Source organism: Stegodyphus dumicola, chromosome X2 (assembly GCF_044657685.1).
Source record: "Stegodyphus dumicola isolate Sdum_Otavi_A_Nest chromosome X2, ASM4465768v1".
NCBI lineage: Eukaryota > Metazoa > Arthropoda > Arachnida > Araneae > Eresidae > Stegodyphus > Stegodyphus dumicola.
Window position 1 is genome coordinate 86,381,060 of NC_140781.1, and position 14,367 is coordinate 86,395,426.

At 31.9% G+C, this 14,367-nt stretch overlaps 2 protein-coding genes across 2 annotated transcripts in view; both read right to left on the minus strand.

The window, feature by feature from the left end:
- The window catches only part of LOC118191675 (DNA damage-regulated autophagy modulator protein 1-like), an 82,308-nt gene extending 75,740 nt beyond the window's left edge, over positions 1-6,568 (minus strand). The window contains exon 1 of the mRNA XM_035362508.2: positions 6,355-6,568. Within this exon, the coding sequence (XP_035218399.1) occupies positions 6,355-6,415 (61 nt within the window). The 5' untranslated portion in view covers positions 6,416-6,568. The remainder of the gene's footprint in view (positions 1-6,354) is intronic.
- Positions 6,569-13,872: 7,304 nt separating this feature from the next.
- The window catches only part of LOC118191676 (DNA damage-regulated autophagy modulator protein 1-like), a 39,864-nt gene continuing 39,369 nt past the window's right edge, over positions 13,873-14,367 (minus strand). Inside the window, exon 7 of the mRNA XM_035362511.2 lies at positions 13,873-14,243. Coding sequence (XP_035218402.1) covers positions 14,004-14,243 — 240 coding nt within the window. The 3' untranslated portion in view covers positions 13,873-14,003. The remainder of the gene's footprint in view (positions 14,244-14,367) is intronic.

Here is a 14,367-nt window from a genome sequence, read left to right on the forward strand (position 1 = left end):
AGCTCCTTGCTTTACACAATGCACGTAAATGGAGATACTTTAAAATTCCTTAATAATTTTCATAAGCATCACACGGTCAAAATCGTTAATCAACATGTACTACAGAGCTTGCTCTTTGCGATGATACTATTTTTGACTATTGTCACACACTATATCTGCATATACACGGCTTTAAGGCGGAGCGATAAAAAACGCTTGCTACTTCTCCCGACTCCTCGGGTCAACATCCATAAACATCTGTTGACAAAACCAAGAGAACTGTACTAGTATCCCAAGCCAAATCTCATAAAAACTAGTAAACAAAACCAATATAACTACATAAGTGCCAATATGCCAAAACTCCACTAAACCCGCCGGAGATAAAAAGAAATGAAAACGGTAAACCAAATCCAATGAAACCAACATTTAAGAAATCAGTGTGTTAGCAATAAACCAGATTCCAATAAATATCAGTTGAAGTATATAAACACTAGTATAACGAATACAGAATATTTCTTAAAAAAGAGACAATACAGATAAAATTCACAGAAATGAGTTGGTGCAATACCAAAGCATGCAATTTCCGATAAAATTCAATTCTAATAATACAAGAATATTTTAAATACCTAGAAGCTTATAGCCCATGCCGTTTCCCGTGTAGAGTAGCACAAATGACCATGACTTACAAACGGGCATAAGGAATCTTCAGAATAGTAGTTCATGAGGAAGTTGCTCCTTCATCATAAGCAAACTCGTGTATCTTTTAAAATGTATTGAGTCTCTTACTTCAAAATTAATTCTGAATAAAAATTAAATTACTCTAACTAATGAAAATATTTCTGTTTTTATAAACGGTCGATATTTAGAAATATGTACTGTATACAGAAGAAATACGAACTGTCTAATTGAAGTACAAAAGTTTCAATTATAAAGTAATGACTGAATCTTACCACAATTACAAAGCGAAACATCTCAGTAATAACGTGCTGTGAAAGTCTCTGTTAGTCAATGAATCTTTACTAGGAAACAACGAATCAAGAATATTGAGCTTAATTTTTGCAGTTTATTAGGCTGTTTGTTATCACAGGTTCAGACCATTATTTCGTGTAAGCATAGTTCCCTCTAACATATCTGGGTGTGCGGCCACACAGTAATTTTACAGGTATCGCAATATATTCCCCAGAGAAATTTGTTTCTCGCTCGCGTACTATCAGCTATTAAAAATGTGTAAGGAAAATAAACATGACAAGGTATGCTCACCTACAAAGCGCAAATAACGTATTTGCGCTTTGTAAGTGAACATACCTTGTCATGTTTATTTTCCTTACACATTTTACACAAATGACGTATTACGACTCATATTAAGTAACCGAAGAATACCTTACTATACACACAGAATATCAAATAAGACTAAGCACGCCACTTCTTGACTGGGAACAACACTACGTGCGCATGCGGATATTAACATGACGTTAGAAAATATATTCACAAATAGGTAAGCGTGAGCCTATGATGTAATGTTTACTTGCACTGGATACATGAGGGAGTTACAAATTAATCAACAACGTGTACGCGTGTGAGTGTGGTATGGTAGTTGCTCTAAATTTGATTTTTTTTATCTGTAAAGATCTGGTGGAAAAATAAGGTACCGTATTTAATGCGCATCGTTTTTGGCCAAATGTAGTATTCAAAATTAGGGTGCGCATTAGATTCGATGGCGCATTAGATTCGAGTGCAAAGTTTGCCGATGACGTCAACCAAATTTAAATCGTAACAAAGGATTACTGTATTTCTCGACTACATTTACCGTTACATTTATCGTTGACACATTATTGCATAGAGGATACAAACTGCAGAGTACGTAGTCAAGAAATGGAGGGCAAATAGAGAAGAATGTCATATGACGCTACTTTCAAACGTAAAGTAGTTCTTTATGCTGAAAAAAATGGCAATAGAAAGGCAGGGAGAGAGTTCAACGTAGCTGAGAGCAATGTTCGCTTGTGGCGGCAACAGAAATTGGCACTGTTTGCAACTAAAGCTAGTAGAAAGAAATTCACTGGCCTTCGCAAAGGAAGAAACCCTAAAATTGAAGAAAACGTTTTGGAATTTGTACGTGAAAGGAGGGAGAATGGACAACCTGTGACTAGTGACACCATAAAAAATAAAGCAAAAGAAGAGGCTGAGGTTCTTGGAATACCGAAACAAGAGTTTAAGGCTAGTCGTGGATGTGTGGATCGGTTTATGAAGCGGATGGGCTTATTTCTAAGACGCAGTACAACAATATGTCAAAAGCTTCCTGCAGATTTTGAGGGAAAACTACTAACATTTCAGCGGTATGTCATCACACTTCGGAAGGAAAAGAACTTTTCAATGGGGCAAATTGGGAACGCTGGCGAGACGCCAATTTGGTTTGATATGCTCGTAACTACACCATTACGAAGAGGGGGACTAATGAAGTTATCATCAAAACTTCGGGATGTGAAAAACAACGCGTAACAGTGATGCTGGCAATAACAGCAGACGGGTGCAAACTTCCCCTTCCTTAATCTTCAAACGGAAAACATCCCTAAAACCCCTAAGAATGAAAAGCTGTTCCCAGATGATTTCCTGATTCGAAACCAAGAGAAGGGGTGGATGATGGAATCATTAATGCTTAATTGGCTTCGAAATGTATGGGAACGCCGTTCCGGTGGGCTCTCCAATCCACCATCAATGTTTTGTCTGGACGCAGTTCGTGGTCATCTTACCGACGACGTAAAAAAGAAGATGCAGCCTAGGCAGTGATCTTGTTTTAATTCCTGGAGGGATGACGTCTGTGTTACAACCCCTGGACGTTATTATAAATAAACCTTTTAATGGGTACGTTCAGGCGGAGTACAAAAAATGGTTTTGTGAGCCAAACCGTGAATTGAACCTGACAGGAAAAATAAGCGTGCTGCACCGCACATTGTTGCACACTGGGTTTCTGCTGCCTGGAAAAACATCGAAGCACCAATGATTATGAAATATTTCAAGAAATGCTGCATTTCAAATTCATCGAATGGCAGGGAAGATGACGTGCTCTGGAACGCCGAGGATGACGATGATGAGGATGAGGAAAGAAGAAATGAATCTGCTTCTGACGAAGAGAGCTGCGAGGATTCCAGTGATGAAAACATTAATGAATAAAGACGTTTACTATTAATCACTGATTCTAGAAACTGTTAGCTAGATAGAAATATTACGATTTATTTCATGTTCATATTTTACTATAGATACCGTATATAAGGTAGTGGTAATTAACAATGATTGTTTCACATAACTATAGCCCACTAATAGGTTAATTCTATGTTCTGCTACTTTACGTATAAATCCATTGTTGTATAAAATATGGTGTCTAAATTTAAATAAAATTATCATACCATTGATTGATAGTTTATATGCAAATCCATTGTTGTATAAAATAAGATTCAATAAATTCCTCATACCATTGATGCGCATTACATTCGCCGACAAACAGTTTTTTTATTATTTAAAGTTTTAAAATGGGGATGCGCATTAGATTCGATGGCGCATTAGATTCGCATAAATACGGTATTTCTTTTTATTATTTGTTTGTGTTAAGTTATAATACATTAAATAGTATTGTAATAATAAATGTATTAAAATTTGTTCTTAAACGTTTAGATAAGAATGTCTAAAAGAAGAATCTAAAGTTAAAAAACGTACTTGTAAGACAAGTTTGCAGATTATTTAAAATGGAATGGCTTTCAGTTTTAGTAGAAACTACAGATATAAAAAGAAACCGAAAAAATAAATGAATTCTTTTCCTGTGGAACTGGAAAGGTCTTTGTACAGAAGCAAAATCTCTGGGAGAATTCAGTATGGAAAAAAAAGGTGCCATTTATTTAAGTTATTTGAAATGGCATTTATATAATTCAAAACTCACTTAGAAAAGAGGTTAAAAATTTCAGAACCTTCAAAAGAGTTGTAATTTTAAAAATATTTATATGTGTAACATTGCAATTTGTATCTTCCACCTTTGTATCAGTTTGTACCTCTATTTAAAAAGGGGAAACAGGAATGTACGAAATCAGATTATGATTAGATCAGATTATAATTTCGTGAAGCTTCAAACTGAAAACATATTATTGGAAATAAAAATTAGTGCCTCAATTAATTTCGTTCTTGACATACATCAACGCATCTAAAAGTTTATTAAATTACCTCGAAATTGGGGAAGCAAAAATTATGCTTTTGAATTTGTTAAATGCGCGAACTCTACGCATAAAAGAAAAAAGAAAAAGAAAGGTATTTAATGAAATGAGGGAAACCTAGTTTACGTATTCTTTCTGTAGATGAAAGCATTGATAATTCTATATTAAAGTGCTAATATCATGTTCATTGTAAAACTGCATACAAAGACTGCATTTGGAGGAATAGTGAAACTGAAAAACTGTGAAACAGATTTATGAAGTAAATAATTTAGATATTCAAAAAATGGTAACGTTTATGAGGGCTGTAGACAGTGTTATGCTAGGGAAAAAAATGGAGTAGTAGCAATTATCACAAGAGAAATATAACATTTAACTGAACAGCGATGGGTAGCACATAAATAAAATTTAGGATTATGATGCATGGAAAACTATATCTAGTATGCAGGATATAAAAAATTTGCATAGAACTGTGTACACAATGTTTCACCGATCTAGCGTTAAAGAGAAAAATTTTGAAGACTTAGCTCAAGTGTCATGGCGTGATGTAATATTATTTAAACCATCAAATTAAGTTAGATGGTTAATCAGGTATTTCAGCAAAAAACTGAAGTACATTAATTGCGCATTATAAAAGTCAGACAATACCCCATTCGTAAATATTATGAAAAATAATTAACAGATTCACAATGTCGTGTAGCAGTACTTCCTCTGAAAGATGTATTAGACGAGCTAACATACTTGGGCAAAATATCTATAAAAAGCGATTTAACAATTATTTAATGCTCATCGTTAAATAAAAATAAAGATTAACAAACTAAAAATTCAATATCTAAAACAAGAAATCTTTTGGGGTGATGCTGTAAGAGAAATATTATCGAAACTTCAAAATGATATTGATACATCAGTTATGATTGGTTTTATTGAACATATTTGTTTGCACTTACTGAGCAGATTGCCAAATGAAAAATTAAAAGACTGGCAAGCATTTGATAATGTAATTATCCTAAATTCAAGAAACAACTTTTATTTTAGAAAGCAAAATATAATACATCTTTCGAAAACAATAATTAGAATTCATGGCGAATAAAAATGTTGATATAAATAAAATATGGAGCGAATATTCAGAATTGAACTTAACAGTTTTAGAGGAAACTAAACAGGATTGTTCACGACTTTCAGAGATAAAATAATTTTTGTCCAAACTAACCTTGAATTTTCTAACAGTTCTAGAGGAAACTAAACTAGGATTGTTCACAACTTTCAGAGATACAACTAACCTTTATTCAAACCAGCCTTGATTTTTCTAGCCTTTTTCTTTTCTATATAATATTATCGAAACTTTTCAAGCATTCAGCGCAGACTGCGACCGTGGATTTTTTGTTATGAATTGCATAAAACTAATGTACTGAAACAAACTCGAAAATGAACACGTGAGTGAGCTTCTGAGAATTAAATTACATTTATCTAATGGTCAAGACATAAAATGCGAATGAAGTTTACAAAGAATAGATTACTATTAAAGATAAAAGTCAAAAAGTTAAAGAAATGCTAATTTAAAATAAAACACAGCTACCTAATGTTTTTGATTAAACGTGTATACATATATGAATGTAATATATAAATAAAACATATGTATATAATAAAAATTTAAAATTTTGACAAACTGATTTTTTTTTTGTATAATTCTTCAGCTACCAATTGATACAATACAATATACGTGTGGCTACAACTGATATACTCGCAGCTCTGAAAAAGATCAGAGGAAACTTTGCGTGTACGTGAGCTATAATTTATTTTTTCTGCTATTTTAACCTGTTATTAACAAATCCTACTTAACATATTTTTCGTCTGTTTTTATGATTATCCTTTGAATTCGCACACTCAATTCACATTATAGTCTTTATACATTTTTCTTTGTAATAATTAAGTGCGAAAAAAATTATTTCATTAGAATTTAGCGAAAAAAATTATTTCATTAGAAAAATATATCAAGCATATATCCACCTCTAAAATGTTTTTAATTTATATTTATTTTACTAAATTTAAATAGGTTTAGTTAAAATATCTTAATGTTATCTGCAAAATATATAGAGAAAATTCTAGAGATTTAACTATGCAATACCCCATTCGTTATGCCTATGGGAAGACAGGTTAAATAAGTATCAAGTGTTACATTTACCCGTTTGAGTCTTTTCAACACCTTCTGGATCTCTTGAAATGAGTGGCACTGCTTCGAACATCTTGATTAGCCAACTGAAGCTGTTGGAAATAGGTTATCTTTTTGAGAGCCCCTTAGAAAAGAACACCATCATTCGAACTTTCGATTGTAAGTCTGACGTCAAAACGTCTTTGGAATTTTCCATCATAATTAAGTATGTAAAAAAGAAGATTATATTTTCCTTATTACCTATCGTGCAAGATTTCAACAATTATGATTATTACTTTTTTCTGTAAGCGAAGAAAGTACTCTTCGTTAACAGTGGGAAGGAAAATTTTCTTGCTCCTGACGTAAATTTTATTCTGTTGTTGAAGCTGTTTGTGGTTGAACTTGTTTTTATCACAACTTCTTGCATTACGGTTAACTCTTTCTAAGAAAGAACTTTAATTTATCAGTCAATTCTCTTTTGTGCTGTTGACCTTTGAAATGACCAGTTTCCGTCATTTAATGTCGTTTTGGTTAACAACGCCTCAATTAAAGTCGTAATTAAAGCTGAATAAGTTAACGTCGTTCCATATGACCTCGTGTTTATAAATGTCATTTCGATTTACGTCTGTTCGGTTCGTAATGTCGTTTCAGTTAACTTCGCTTCGTTTTCTACCGCTTCCATTAAGCCGCTCCATTTAACTTATCTTTTTAACGTTGTTTCGGATAACGTTGTTCCGTCTAACGTTTAATGTTCTCCCAAATATTGTCCTCCGTTTAATGTCGTTTCGGTTATCCTCGGTTTAACTGCCGTCATTTTAAGTTAACGTAGTTCATGTCAACGTTGTTTCGTTGAATGTCGATTTGCGTTCTTTTGTTTCTGTACGAGAAGCTTGTCTTAATTAATATATTTATGCAAAATGTCCATACATCTATACAAATACATAGAGCTCTATATTATAAAGATCATTTAGTTTTAAACTAACCGGTTTTGTCTAGTCATTTATCTTTTCTATTTTCTCTCATTTCCATTTCCGGCCAAAATGATATATCAGTTTCACGTGATACGCAAACTACGGTATAAATATACTTTTATACTTGTGTCTCAGTTGTTTCAGACAGAGCGTGTTCTACTGTTCGGTCCCGTTTTTTCGTTGACTTAAGATTGCTATTTTACAGCAGTGCATTTTAATTGCCGGTTCGGTGGTAGGGCTAAGAGCCAACCCGCATTAATTATCTAGTGCTTCGGATGGTTATTAAACTTAGTTTAAATTTTATATTTCTATTTTGTGTTGAAGCCAAAAGTCTTGGCTCAGTCTGTAAGCACCAGGAGGGCCGTCTTCTTGAGTTGAATAAAAGGGTCTTTTCACTCTTCCTACGTCTTGTCATTGATAAAGTTTGAACTTAGCTAATATTCGCTTCACAGTTCAAGTAAAAATCTAGTCAGCAAAGTAAATTTAATTTACCTTGAATATTACAATACATTTGTATGCTATGCACCTGTTCTTCGCAGCAGGAAATACAAAAAGCCAGCTTTGCTTTCGCTAGGATTCTTATTGTTAGTTGCACGCGCTACCAGTTACGACACGAGAGTTCGCACCGGGAATAGTGATGAGGTGGCAGCAAGCACTAATCAAATATACACCACATGTTTTTAACTAAAATGTTGGTTAAATTTTTGTTTGAATTTTCTATTTTAGGGAAATATGTGTTGCGTCATAAATATCTGTTAAAATGCTAAATTAAGCAAAGGTCATGAAATGGTGGCTGTAAGAAATTACTGTTAAACCTCAATGTGCATGGTGGAAAAAGGTGATATAGTGAAACATTAAAATTTAAAAATAAAAAAAATGAAAGAAATATGTTCAAAATTTGGATAAAAACGAACAATTGTTTTTCCAAAATCTCATGATTTGAAGCTAGCAGCGTTCTGGCCGAGTCGTTTTTATACAGTTTTTGACTGGATGTAATGTTGTCTTGAATGCTGCAGATCATGTCGGGTCTGTGTTTAGTAAGACATCGCTTGATTCGAGTGAAATATTCATGTGCTAATTGAAAAACTTCTTCCATTACTAATTTGATGACAGTCGTTTAATAAAACTAGTTGATAAGTATTTTGCTTCTCCTTGTCTGTTGATGGAAGCAAAGAAAGTATGACTACAAGTTGTTTCCAATGTCTGCAAATTATTTAAATGAACCAAAGAGTGAAATAAAAACGCTATTTCATTTCCTCCTACTTTAATTATTGACTCAACTCGTCAGAATATTTCAGTGATGATTATTGAAGAATTCAATAAATGAAATATACCTAGATTAGTCTATGTTTCGTTCTATGCAGATAATGCGCCTGTTATGACTGCTCATCGAAAAGAGCTTAAAGCCGTTTGAGATGGACGGATTACAACAGTTCTGTTTCCAACTGAGCCTTAGATTCAATAGTTTTGTTCCCATCTGAGCCCTCCTGAGAAATAGCCTCTCATTTGTATTATAGTCTGTGTTTTTACATCCCCTTATATATATATATATAACAAAGTAAAATCAGTGCTTTCATAACAATTTTTATCGTGATTTATCTTGTTGGGATATTATTATGTATGAAATCAATATTGTATAAATATTTTGATTTCAGTTTTATTTTGTATTATTTTAATGTAAGCTTTTAACCTTATTTTACACATTTCCAACATATGCCACAAGACAGCTTATTATCGCTTTGCTAAAATTTTAGCAAAGCGATAATATTTTGTAATGATTTTAAAGCTATAAAATAATTTTGTAATTATTAAAAAATTAACTTTTTTAAAATTAACTTTTTTTAAAAATTAATTATTATTTATTAATTAACTTTTTTAAAAAATTAATTATCGAGATTTGAAAATATTTTCATATTAGATGTCCACACTAAGTTCTCTGTAAAAGGCTGGTTTAAAACAATTTTGAACAGATGCTCTTACCAGTGTACATTACTTTGAAACAAATCCATTGTATAACTGCATAAATAGAATTTTTTAAATTAGAGATAATTCGGCTTAGGAATAATTAATACATGGTTTAATTTAACAGTCATATACATTGAATTTTCTATTCCTATGTTATTTCAAGTATGTTCAATTTAAGATTAAAATAAAAACAGAATCTGATAAGACCAGCATTTGATCTACCGCTAGTTGAATATTAGACATCAAACTGGCCGAACAGCAACGAGCTACAGTAAACTATGATTTCATCTTATACGTTTTTAAATAAAATCTGATTTGTTTATAACTTTATGGTTCAATGTTAATTATAAACACTATTCAATTTTTATTATTCTGGTCTCCCATACAATAGAAAACGATAACTATATATAGTCATTTACACAACATTTCTCATACTTTCATTTGAAAATATCGCATTGATTGTGGTATATCCTCTGATCATATAATGTTACCGAATCATAAATGAATAACTTAACATTTACAAAATTTTGTTTTACAACAAAATAAAACAGAAAATGTAAATAATATAACGAATATAAAAAGAAAAGGGAATCCTAAGCATATGCTACTTATAAAAATTTTGTAAATGTTAAGTTATTCATTTATGATTCGGTAACATTATATGATCAGAGGATATACCACGATCAATGCGATATTTTCAAATGAAAGTATGAGAAATGTTGTGTAAATGACTATATATAGTTATCGTTTTCTATTGTATGGGAGACCAGAATAATAAAAATTGAATAGTGTTTATAATTAACATTGAACCATAAAGTTTATAAACAAATCAGATTTTATTTAAAAACGTATAAGATGAAATCATAGTTTACTGTAGCTCGTTGCTGTTCGGCCAGTTTGCTGTTTTGTTTTATTTTGTTTCTGTTATTTCTGTTGTTGAATATTAGACATCAAACTGGCCGAACAGCAACGAGCTACAGTAAACTATGATTTCATCTTATACGTTTTTAAATAAAATCTGATTTGTTTATAAACTTTATGGTTCAATGTTAATTATAAACACTATTCAATTTTTATTATTCTGGTCTCCCATACAATAGAAAACGATAACTATATATAGTCATTTACACAACATTTCTCATACTTTCATTTGAAAATATCGCATTGATCGTGGTATATCCTCTGATCATATAATGTTACCGAATCATAAATGAATAACTTAACATTTACAAAATTTTTATAAGTAGCATATGCTTAGGATTCCCTTTTCTTTTTATATTCGTTATATTATTTACATTTTCTGTTTTATTTTTTAAAAATATTACACAGTGATAACATCTGGTGGCAGCATCTTTTCATTTGAAAAGTGATTAGACATCAAAGTGATTAGACATCAAAGCATTTTGTGAAGGGCAGTAATGTGAAGGGCAATAATTTTGGATTAACAAGAGTCTCCACATAAGAAAAGATCAATTTCATGTAAATGGATTTTGTGACAAAAAGGAGCGGGCTGGTTGCATGGGCGTTTTCATGGTTTTTCCCCATGTGTAACATGGATATGAGCCAGTTTCCCTTAAAATTAGCAGGAAGGATCTGAATACCTATTCACGTGCTATTAGATGCCTATCCTGCATCTTATTCTTGTGGTTATACTTCAATAAATTTTAAACGTATTTGTCTTAGATGTTAAAATTTCTTTCTTAAATGGTAATTTGAAAGAAGTTATTTACATTGTCAATCTAAATGTTGCAGTAATAGAAAATGTAGGTAATTTAAATAGTAGTAATAAAAATGTCGACTTTAAATATGTAGACGGATTGAAACAGGCATCAGGACAATAGTATGATAAATTTCTCTTAATTCAGACGATCAAATCGCGAAACAGGCATTCTTATCAATCTTCAAAGAGCGCTTCTTAATATAGCTATATAGATAATTATAGCTTTTAACGTAGATGACTTATTTATTTCTGGATCAAATGCTCATGAACTTAATGAACTAAATTTAAAATGTTGAAGTTTGTAAAAAAAAAATCTCCGAATTTCTAGGAATTTGAATATAGTTTACGCAAAATGAATCATTTTTAAATCAAAGGTTTTGCATCTTGTGATTACTGATCAAGTTCAGAATGCTCTATTGCAAAGCGTGTTCTTCTCCATCTGAATTTAATTCTACGTTTGTTTATTTTGAAAATTGATCTACGTGTTAAAAACTTTATCGAGAACTTGTTAGTTCTTTACTATATCTTGTTGGTTGATCTGGTCGAATCATGCGAGCGTTACTCAACCGGTTATTTTGTTATGCGGTTAATTGTTTAAAAGTTAGTTACAAGAAACCCCACCTGACCCTGTATAGTATACGCTTAGAGGAATACTTCACTGTCTAAATCTAACATCTAAATCTGCATCATTTCTAAACATCTAAATTTAAATTAATTTGCTCAAAATTTAATAAGATTTCTCATTTGACTATGTATGTAGATGCAAACTGGGGGTGATCCTAATGATATTAAATCTATATTCCTGATTATGTAATTGTATGAAGTGATTGTCTTGTATTCCGGTGTTGTAAAAAAGCAAAATTTTATAGCTTTATCACCAAAGAAAGCTGAGATGACTTGTTTATTTCTGGATTGCCTTAGGAAAGATCTACTTTAGCTAAAACATGTAATTTGGAAAGTTGTTGGTATCTGTATACTATATGAAAGGCAAAATCTGTCTGTGTGTGTGTGCTTTCGTTCATGCTTGCGCGTAAGCTAATAGACCCAGGGCTATTAAATTTGTTGCATAGGTGCATCTAGACAACAGCCAGTGGACCTCAAAGCGATTGTTCCAAAATTCGAATGAGTTTTTTTATTTTATGTTTTTTGATGAAATCGCATCAAATCTATAATTCAGTAGCCACTGTTGCCATTGTTGCTGATATCAGCACTGTTGCCACTCGGAAAAACGAGGGCGATAATTCTGTGCAGTTTTTAAATTTAATGTTTCTCTTGGATAATGGACGTTTGTCGAGAGAAGGCAACGGGAAGTTGGTTAATTTATTTATCAGGATAATTAATATTTGTATTATGGGATATTGCTTATTTCATTGTAATTTTTTCATATGTAATACATTTTTATTGATTTTTTTTTTTTTGATAAAGTTGTTCTGCAGAGTAAAAATTTGTGCAGTTTTTTAATTTGATGTTTGGTGCTCCCTTTAGGCATTTTTCTGGTACATTTAAAAGCCAGGCGAAGGCTGGCCGCGTAGCGGCTGGTTAAGAACATTACAGTGTTTGAAAGTAACCAATGAAGTATAACGTGCATATTTAATGAGAATAATTCAGGTAGAATAGGTTGAAACATACAGACATTAAATTGAAATTTGTTCATGATACTAAGGCACTTAATATCAAAATTGAGTTTATTTGTTCTAATGCACAAACTGCTGAGTTGTTAATTAAATGTTTACCGAAGTGTTAACTGAACGAATATTTACCTTTTGTGTGGTTTAAAGTTGTAGAGTCATTAGGTTATTTTGAAGCAGGAGACGTGAAAAATGAGCAGTGCCCTCTTTCCAGACCTAAACCTCTCGAATACACGCCAAATGTGCTACCGTTACACTACGAAAGCATGTAGAAAGGAGGAAGAAAATACCTTACATACTCCCCCCTTTTTTAAAAGCCGACTGGGGATTAGGAGACCCAAATGCCAAATCCTGGTGGTGAAGAATCATCATCCACCATCTTTCAGTTCGGAAGCCGCCGTAGAGTCATTAGGTTATTTTGAAGCAGAAGACGGGAAAAATAAGCAATATCCTCGCCGGGCCTGGAACCTGAACTTCTCGAATACGCGCTGAGTGTGCTACCATCATACCACGTAGGCATGCAGATAGGAGAGAGTAAAGTAAAATATTAAACATGTGTAGCTTATCCATAGGTCTGCAAAACTTTACCGAGACTGTGAATGGTAGATTCTATGAGCTCTACTTAAATCAATAATTGTGCAGTTAGTCCAATTTAATCTCGAGAAAGATCTTAGTAATTGTCTTATAGCAGTAATTGGTATTGGCTGCATTTTATTTGCTTTCTACTTCATTGTTATCTAGTTCTTTGTGTTGTATCTTTTCCTTATGCGTTTAAACAAACATTATTCTGACCAACAGAAACAGAATTAATTTATTTCTTAACAAAAATATTGCGCCTTTCAGTGATGATTTTCTATATTAAGTTAATCTGTTTTAAATTTAGTTACATTAATAATTATATAAAACTTCCTAATAATAGGGTAGATTTGTAAGTAGAATTTAATATAGCGTTAGAAATTGAAAGATAAATTAAGTTACGAAAAAAAGTAAAAAAAAAAAAACTTATAAAAATTATTTTTTGAATTGACAGTAAGTAACATATCTTATTGTTGATAAACCTACTCTGGTAAGAAGGTAAAAAGTTATATCTTGAGGTTGTAAAATTTTGCTTCCAAAGAAGAATGCAGATATACTATATAAGGTTAACTGACTCTCAGACGCCAAGTATTAAAAAAATTTAAACTTTGTGTTTTCGAAGCAGGAGTTTTACCTTTGTTTTGGTTATACTCTTTGAATTTATTGATTGTAGAAATATGAACAACGCACGTTTGAAACTACTGAGCTGTATTGCATTGTTTCGTAAACATGTAAAATACATTGCACAAAATATGTATAAAAACACAATCAATGAACTAGTGTCACAAATTAAAACCTAAATTTCAATTCTAAAATTTAAGATTATTCTTCAATAATAGAGCATTTGTCCTCTGAATTTCCGATGTTCTGGTTCTCATCTTTTGCGTTAGTTTCAAAATCTTCTTTCTTTTCAAGAGACTTAATCTGAGAATCTTCTTTGAGTGTTATAGTCATCGAGAAACAGAAATCCGCAGCTTCTTCCCGTAAAGTCATAAAGAATACAACGAAAGCTAAAAGGAGTGACCATTCACAGACGGAGCTGACAAGGTAAGACATGTTATACTAAAAAGAAAAGTAAAAATATGTTATATATATTTATATTTGTAGTCTTTTCCTTATTCTATATCTTGTTATATATTTATACATATAAATGCAACAAAATAAAATAAAATCATATACATGATGT